This window comes from Eufriesea mexicana, unplaced genomic scaffold (genome assembly GCF_001483705.2).
Source record: "Eufriesea mexicana isolate 0111107269 unplaced genomic scaffold, ASM148370v2 scaffold6800, whole genome shotgun sequence".
Lineage (NCBI taxonomy): Eukaryota > Metazoa > Arthropoda > Insecta > Hymenoptera > Apidae > Eufriesea > Eufriesea mexicana.
This window is the reverse complement of record NW_016914668.1, coordinates 196,722-205,939: the sequence shown is the minus strand read 5'-3', so window position 1 is coordinate 205,939 and position 9,218 is coordinate 196,722. Positions and strand designations below refer to the sequence as shown.

Sequence of the window (9,218 nt, the reverse complement as noted above, 5' to 3'; positions counted from 1 at the left end):
AAATATTCTATTGCGAATCGATGTCGATATTTAAATATTATTATATTAATATATTGTAGAGACTGGGATTGGTGGGGATAAATAGAATAATTTATTAATTAATAATAATAATATTCCTCTTTGCTAAGGGCCCAAAACGATTCGATTGACCCCTGGTGAAAGTCAGGCTTTCTCCGCGAGATCGTGTGGGTCCCCAGGCCCAACACTTCCAATCGAATTACTATTAGAATAATTGAGAAATTCCACTAAATTTGCTTCTCGATCGTGTTTTTGCAGGAGGATGTTGCGGATCCATGAAGAAGAGGACCATCGTCGGCGGCTATGCCTTCACGTGGTGGTTCGTCACCGACGTGCAACGACTCTCCCTCGAAGTCATGACACTGAACCCTGTCTGCGAAAACGTGGAAACTGCCCAGGGAGTGCCTCTGACCGTCACCGGAGTAGCACAGTGCAAGATCATGAAGGCGGATGAACTTCTGCACACTGCCAGCGAACAGTTTCTGGGGAAAAGCGTTTACGAAATCAAGTCGACCATCCTCTCGACCCTGGAGGGTCATCTTCGTGCAATATTAGGTGAACGTTCGAAGCATTAGACTCGATAAATCACCGGATCTCGATCACTATGAAGAGTCCTAACTACGCTGAAGTAGCTACGTGATTCACAACGAGACTGCAAGGGTTTGGGGTCACCGATTTAGTTCAAATTTTGCAGGATACTCATATAACGACATTTCCACCAAATAGGATTAAAATGCTAATAATTTGCTCGGTATGAAATACTATCGCAAAAATTCTATCCTTTTCTCCTGCACTACACTATACCTTTGCCTGAAGATACAAGGATAGCGATCAGTTCCAAAATCCCGATGGTTAAAAATTATTTCAGACCCCAGAAGTATCGAGACGCGAACGTATCTGTATTAATTGTTTAATTAATTAACATAAATTAAGAGGTATAAAAGGATAAGAAGCGAAGAGCACGGGGTAATGGTGGATATTTGACAATTTTACAGGCACGTTATCCGTGGAAGAGGTGTACAAGGATCGAGATCAATTCGCGACGCTGGTGAGAGAGGTAGCCGCGCCAGACATCGGCCGCATGGGTATCGAGATTCTGTCGTTCACGATAAAAGACGTCTACGACGACGTTCAATACTTGGCGTCGCTTGGCAAGGCACAAACTGCGGCTGTTAAACGGGACGCCGACGTCGGCGTCGCAGAGGCGAACCGCGACGCTGGCATTCGGGTACGTTCATACGCGATTAACCGGAGGACCCTCTATACTCGCAATAAGTGACACGCTGCGTCACTGTCACCTCGATTTCATCCTCGTCTACAGGGTGTTGCAAAATTCTCGTCTGAGATTCTAACGATTTCAACACGAGTATAAATCTATATATGTATTACTTCTATATACTAATCTAGTATATGTTATTCTGTTTATATGTGTAGACAGAAAACCTAGTGTTATTATTCAACGTAGACGAATAATTTATGCAATATTTATCGAAATGAAAAATTAACACATTGAGCGTTAATATGGGCGACATATGAGACATTTAAAACCTCAGCACCGGCCACATTCGCTTGTTTCCGAATAATGAATAGCTAAAGAAAATATTTAAGACTTATACATTTTCTTAAAATACTATATTTCGATTGCACTATTCGTCATTCTATAAACATTTCGCTATTACTAGAATCATCGGAATCACTCGAATATCGTAATGAAACAGCTCTTGATATTCTCCTTGGACCCAAATCGCTATCACTGTCCTCGACTCGTATGTCAGAATCTTCTGAATGTATCGAATAATCTGATAGAGGGTGAGCAATATACTCGTTAAAAACTTCACTCATATTATATGGGAAAAAAGTTACAGAATAATAAGACTTATTATATTGTTCAACGAAGAGCGTGAACCTACGAAAGAGGTACTAACTAAGGAATACACTGCTCGAGAGTGATTATTGCTTTGATCGTTTCTGAACCATCGTATACGTTTTATTTTCGGAGTGTAACAAATGCGGATTGTCGTAAACGTGACAAGTAAATGCAAATTGACGTGTAAGACACCCATACGAGCAAAAACAATCCTCATCATCGTGAGTGAGGGCGAGAGTCAAGTGACAAACTTAGAAACCCGCGTTTTCACAGGACCGGCGCTCAATGTGTTAAGACACCCTGTAGAAGTGTTGCAAATTATTCACCGTGCATAAAAATTAGTAAATACTTTCTTCTTATTTTGATGAAAATATATATGGAATTTCTTCAACTTCTTAACGAATCGATAGGAAGCAGAATGCGAGAAAGCAGCAATGGATATAAAGTACAATACCGACACGAAAATCGAGGACAACGCCAGACTCTTTCAGCTGCAGAAGGCGAATTTCGATCAGGAGGTGAACACAGCGGTAAGTCGGAATTTCCACGAGATATTCTCATCCTAATCGTAACGAGACGTGGAATTTGGGGAATAAGATTACGTTAATTTCGATCACCGTGTAGAAAGCAGAGGCACAGCTGGCCTACGAGCTTCAAGCAGCGAAGATAAGGCAACGGATACGAAACGAAGAAATTCAGATCCAGGTGGTGGAGAGGCGCAAACAGATAGAGGTGGAGGAACAGGAAGTCCGTCGAAAGGAACACGAGCTTCAGAGCACTGTGAGATTACCCGCGGAGGCTGAACATTACAAAATTGGCAAAGTGGCCGAAGGAAAGAGGTAATTCCAACATTCGACCTGTCTAATTTCTTAAGCGAAACTTCTAAGCATATACGAAGGACGGAAAATTGAGAAATAATACAAAATTAATGGAAAATGAAGTACCTTGCATCCTATTTCTAAATTTCGGTATTTTAATTTTCATCGAACGTTTCAGTTCTAAAGAAAGCATATTAATTTGAAAAGGAAATACGAGCTTCGTTATTTGAACCGGAGGTACAAAATTAATGAAAAACCATCTTATACTTTGCATATTATATGCAAAATGTGATCCAAGATATTCAAGTCGGTATTCAGATCAAAGGAGGGCTTAAAAGAAAATTCTCAAATTGATAAACAAATCGATGAGACATTCGAATTTAACACTGAACCTACCATAGCCTAGGTGACCATTTTTAAAAATTATTCCAACGTTATTGTCATAATCATTTGCCCTCGGGGTTGCTCTCCCATATATCTAATTAATTTTTCAACGTCCATTTGATTTGGTTCCATTTTTGCACAGTTTCACTTCGTCTTCGATCACCTGTGATTTGACTGTGGTAGGTTTAGCGTTAAAGGGCCGATAGACAGGTTGATCGTTCGATTCCCGTTACCTTACCATAAGCGAGAATCAGGTCGTAATTAACTGTCAGCAAAGTCAAATCGCTTGGTTTGCTTCGTTATTTTCGTAGCTGACGTGCTTTAACTGGTTTTTAGGACGCAGACCGTGTACGCGGCCACAGCTGAAGCTGAGAAAATTCGATTGATCGGAGAAGCAGAGGCTCAGTCCCTAGAAGCGGTTGGAGTGTCAGAAGCTAATCATATGGAGTTGAAAGCCACCGTCTACAAGAAGTACGGCAAGGCTGCTATTTTGAACATCACTCTGAACGCTTTGCCAAAGGTGAGACACCTTCCACTTCGTAGGTCGTGTTACTGGGGTCTGAGAGATTTCTCCGATATAGATGTAATTTCCAATAAAATTTATAGAGTGGCGAAATATTTGAAAGAAAATAGAAATTTATCCACGTAAGAGTATATAGAACGTATATGAACGTAGATGTAAGAAAATTCACGAATAGAACAGCAGTTTAATCGCGTTTACCTTTTCAGATTGCCGCGGAGGTGGCTGCACCATTGGCGAGAACAGAGGAAATCGTTCTTCTGGGCGGAAATGATGCGACCAGCGGAGAAATTACACGCCTTGTGGGGCAAGTACCTCCAGCTGTTCAAGCACTGACCGGTGTAGATATTTCAAAAGTATGTTCGAGGGGCCACCGGCCTCCTAGAAAGTGTATACAGCTAACTTTCGGTATCAGAAGTACCGTAGAGTTAAATAAAAGTTGCACCAGTAATGTAGTAACTACATTTGGGCAGAAGGTTTTGTGTTGGAGATACTGTTGTTATGTAAGATGCATAATGATATCGCGTTCGTTATCCTGTTGTAAATTGTAAAACAATTTTCTATACGAGAAGAAGTGAAATGAAAGGCGAGGAAAGTCATTTACATGAAAGTAACGATTCCATGCATGAAGTCTTGTTTTATCCGCTGAACTCTTGTCATAATAATGGATAAGCGATCTATTGAAAAGATACTTCCTGTCGATATCAAGCTTCATTTTTAGCAATCGTGAGACTTAAATGTTCCATTTTCTTATGTACGATTGATTAACTTACTATTAACGTCAATGATAAACCTCTTCGCAACTTAACGTAGATGCACTGGCCCCACCACTAACCGACACGCCTTATCTGTATGTCACCTTAGTTATTACACAGCATTTCAACGTGAAATAACGTTTGATGGTTTGAATCGTTTCCAGGTATTAAGCCAAATACCAGGAGCAAAGTAATGGCGGACAGAGCAGCAACGGCGACCAGGCGATCGAACACTCGAAATCGGCTGAAGAAAAGAACAAAATACTATACTGTCAAAGGTTTCTCTGCTACTCTATCATCCATCGGTGACACTCCACTTTGTTCTCTTTCCCGAATTACTCTACCTCAAACGTAGATGAAACGACGCTGAACACAACCGGTCAGATCGGTCACGCCTCCGCCACGAATGCGTCGATCTTAAGGTCGATCACATACACCCGTCGATCCGATGACTCGTCACCTTCGTATTACACCGTACTGGATCACCACAACGCACATAAATCATCTCAGCTTCATCGTTGTTCGTACATGCCGATTTTTCGAGTAATCCAACGTGCATCGACTCTACACGAAAACATCTTCGATCCTACCGAATCTTTCTCGACGATCGAACTTTAATCGACGCAACCCGTGTGAGATTATGATAAAGGAAGGAAGATAAACGTGGAAGAATGTAGAAATGAAAATGAGAAAGGCGAAGAAAATCGACGAACGAGCAGCGAAGAAAGAAAAAGGAAGTCCGTGGAAGAGGAAATCGAGTACACAGTGAACGTAAACCGCTATTATTTGCGAGTCTAATTGTGATTGAAGACTCTCGCGATAATTGTGTTCAACTCCATAAATAAGGAACTTAACGAAGAGGAGAATGGATGATGAGACGTTCGTGCGGAGTAGGCGACGTGGAAATTAACTGTCCGTAGTCGTTGTAGATACTCATAGTAACGTGTGTATCATAGCAACTGGGGTTTCTACCTTGCTTAGAACGAGACGCATCGAACGGGGAGAAAAATTGTTCGTTCCCAAATATTATTCACTTTTCCACGATTCAGGAGGTGAAAAATGTCGCAGGATTCTTTGTTATAGTTTGGAAAATATAAGATGACGTTGTATAGAGTGATTTTTGGTAAAGTATTTAAATCAACTATGTGAAAATTCAGTTAAAATACTCGAGTGGTGTTCCGAATAGTTTAATCACGTTCAAAAGACTTTGCTTCCAAGAAAAGCAAATTCCTACGGCTTTACTTTCTCCTGAGAGAGTACAGCCACGTTTTTTAACTTGCACTGCGTGTCTTGCATTCTTCTATTTATTGCGCGCGTTCGAATATTAGAATAAGGTGTATAAAAAAATTAGTATATTTTATCAACCATCATTCCATACAAAGAAATCATTCATTTTCAAACGGACTGCGCAAAGTCTATAAAAACATTCAAAGCAACTTCGGCAATCAAAATTTCTACCTGTGTATAGCAGACTAAACGATTCAACTAACCTTCTTCTTATCCTCTCTGAGTATACTATACCCTCGATCTTAACACCGCTTCGACGACAAAAAATCCTAAAATTCTCGATAGGAGAAGACAAACGACCGTTCGAGTATCCTCGTTCGATCCGCGTTCGCACTCGAAATTCTCTCGGTTGACCACGCATCGGAATCAATCGCATTCCCGCCACCAGACGTACTCTCCAAACCGAAGAAAGTGCCAATGAATCTGTAAATACAGTATCGTCTCGCCGCCGTATAGCAGAACGAATGATAATTTTCTATTGCGTAACGAGCATTCTGTTGTGTCGCACCTGTTTTTCCAATTCGGTTCGCAATAGTGCTCGCATTCAAGCAAAACCTGTACGTACGATGATTTTTGTTCCATGGAGAATACTCGAGACGGACGATTCCACCGCGCGAGAAGGATGTCCATCTCGACATCGCGATTACGATGATTGGATCGTAGTTAATGACTGCGATATCGGGCGTCACCGAGTACAAATTCCATTATCCTGTCCCGATGTATATTCGGTGCTCGCGATAGATAATTGAAAGGAAAAGAGGTAATAGTATGGAATGGTTTGAAGACTTTTTTACGCGTTGCTATTTTAGAAAGTTTTTATTTCTTGACTATTGACTGGTCATGTGAAGTGAATTAATTCACTTCCTTTTTGTTATTTTCTACCTTCTTTTTTGTTTCTGTTAGGTATATTTTATATTTCGTAATTTGTATAATTTTCCTGGGAATAGTGTAATTAAAAGCATTTATCTCTGTTTGCTAACTAGATCTTTTGATATATTTGTTTGTTATACGCTTTGTATAGTATTTTATTAAAATTTCATTTTACGTGAAACGAATGAAAAATTCGTGATGGATGTATCGTTTGATAAACGACGAGTCTTCAAACCACTGTAAACAGAATGCATTGTGAGTCTTTCCTTCAAAGAACTGCCACGAGCATCTAAACGTTGGAAAGGGAAGTGCAAGGACGTAAGATCGTCATTCGTCACTAAAGTCTTCCCAACAAATAAGCAAAAGAAAAGAAACCAAGCAAATGAGAAAGTGTAGTCTTTTTAGAGCAGTACAAAAAAAAGATAACAGAGCGAACTAATTTCAAAACGCATATATTCAATGAAAAGCTAAAAAGGAAAAAAAAAGAATGATGAAAGAAGTCGTAATCCGTAAGTGCAAGGTCCATGTCTATATAGTATTTTTATTATAAGAAGCGATCGAAGCTGTAAATGCCGATTATATAAAAGAAACAAAACAAAAACAAAAAAAATGAAAGGAAGATAAGTAGAAAGATCTATCGCTCTCAAACAGATGTTTTATATAAGCTATTTTTAGTAAACATTTAGTGCACCCTTTCCGATGGGTAGTCAATGCGAGAACTCGCCGTGTGTAAAGTTCTGATTGCCTCAAAATGTTCTTCTTTTTCTCGACATCGTAGACCCATGAAAGTTCAGATACTGCGAAAGAGGAGGAATAAGAGAAAAAAGAAGGGGAAAAGGAAAACGAAGAAAACTGACGTCTACGTGTTTCTGCAAAAATTGTCTAACGCCGATCGAAATGAATTTTCACGCAAAGTGTTCGACTTTCGTTCCACGATCGATAATATGTCAAATCGAATAATTCAAATTACTTTTAATCGGTCATGGTCGGTGGAATCGAAAGCTTTAGATAGTCTCAACGATCCTCTACTGTTCGAGGACTTCTGAAATTTGCGAAGTCGTGAAAATGTCTACGTGGTGATTTCTTAGAACTTTTCTAGAACGATCATTGTTTTTGGCATTATCTTTCTTTTTTCCCTTTTCGCGTGTGTGTCACTCTACGATGTTTCCGAATTATTTTCTGGGGGTAGTCCCGATACCTACGACAAGATTTGTAAATTTCATTTCCATCACCTTTCAGTGAGATTTATATATTTCTAATTTTACTCAAACTTTATGATATCTCATACGAGTACGTTAAGTGAATTTATCTACGATAACGCCACGGTATTTGAACAAAATGTCAAACATTTTGCAAAGATATATTCGTAAGAAGTTATTTATTAGATTATTAATTATAACTGAATTAATTACGAAACCGAAGAAAATGTGAGTCAAGAAAGTAATTATCTTTCTCTATGTATTTAAAAGAAAAGAAAAAAAAAATAGGAGAACGACTGATAGTTGCCCTTAGCGATGACTATTTCTTGTAATTGCATTGAATAGTCGACAGTGATAGACAACGTTGTCTTTAATCGCGTTCTAAGAAATTTATCCTCGGTGGATCCTAATTAAAAGTTCAAATTTCCTGCGTCGAACTGTTTCTCTGATTCACGAACGAGCGTGTAGACGATTTTCTATAGTCTAACTTTCGGTATTTTCTATGAACCCTTAATTCACGTAACGGAAGACTTTCTTCAAAGCTTGTATAACAATTCGCGAAAATCTCTTATTTCATTTAATATGTTCGAGGGGGCTGCGATCCCGTCGGAATATTTCTTCTATAATAGCGTATTACAAATTACCCTTGCGTAGAAAATTGGAGGACGAAAGAAAGAGAGAAAGAGAGAAAGAAAGAAAGAGAGAAAGAGAGAAAGAAAGAGAGAGAGAGAGAGAGAGAGAGAGAGAGAAAGAGAGAGAGAATGGCAGAAAACGAGGAGAAAGAAGAATACGCCTTGTCGTTCCAGCCTAGTTAAGTAAAACGTGAAAAAAATAGCATAGCTACGTTCTCGGATTATAACGTAAGGTGTTTGTTTTACTCTATATTTACGTAATTTACAATGATGTATTTCAGTCATACCTAACTAACCAAATGTCAATATTTTATTAACGACCAAAAATTGATCGAGACGAATCGTCTTATTTCTTGTATGAATAGATGATAATTAATTCTCGCCATTTTGGCCTTGGAGAAATTAACAGAATCGCGAAAGTGATTTCTTGAATGTGCTTGTAAATATTGTAATTGTGATTTTCTTCTTCTATGATCTAGTATTTTTCCTTTCATTAGCAACATTGTTTCTAGGAACAAATTTTAATTTACTTCGTGCAATTTTCCTATAGTACAATTTTTACGTCCCTCGAATCTTTTATTCAACTTTTATTCAATTTGAAAGAATTCGAAATATCCTACAAAACATTGAAATAAAACATGATATTTATTATATTTTTAACATAATAAATCGAAACTATATTGATATTTAACGACTTGGATACGTTGGTAAGAAAGAAACTAAAGAGATTCCCCTGGTTTCGAACTGCCATATATGCCTACGTGTGATAATATGCATTTTTATTAACATTTTGTTCGCGTTTTTTTTATATCTTTTTAGCAAAACAGTTATACGAGATTAATTTTTATATATTTTATATACATTCCTT

At 38.5% G+C, this 9,218-nt stretch overlaps 1 protein-coding gene across 1 annotated transcript; it reads left to right on the top strand.

The window, feature by feature from the left end:
- Positions 1-279: 279 nt before the first annotated feature.
- Positions 280-6,373, top strand: Flo2 (flotillin-2). Its single transcript, XM_017906963.1, has 7 exons — positions 280-573; positions 1,014-1,246; positions 2,296-2,415; positions 2,510-2,724; positions 3,424-3,607; positions 3,817-3,963; positions 4,527-6,373. Exons 1-7 carry the CDS (start codon positions 294-296, stop codon positions 4,554-4,556), a joined length of 1,209 nt encoding a protein of 402 aa, XP_017762452.1. The 5' UTR covers positions 280-293; the 3' UTR covers positions 4,557-6,373.
- The last annotated feature ends 2,845 nt before the right edge of the window (positions 6,374-9,218 follow it).

Excerpts from the sequence above, each read along its gene's own strand:
- Flo2 (XM_017906963.1), top strand. The coding sequence starts at position 294 with ATGAAGAAGAGGACCATCGTCGGCGGCTATGCCTTCACGTGGTGGTTC. Across the intron at positions 574-1,013 it reads TCATCTTCGTGCAATATTAG|GCACGTTATCCGTGGAAGAG; the intron begins GTGAACGTTCGA and ends ACAATTTTACAG. Across the intron at positions 2,416-2,509 it reads ATCAGGAGGTGAACACAGCG|AAAGCAGAGGCACAGCTGGC; the intron begins GTAAGTCGGAAT and ends ATCACCGTGTAG.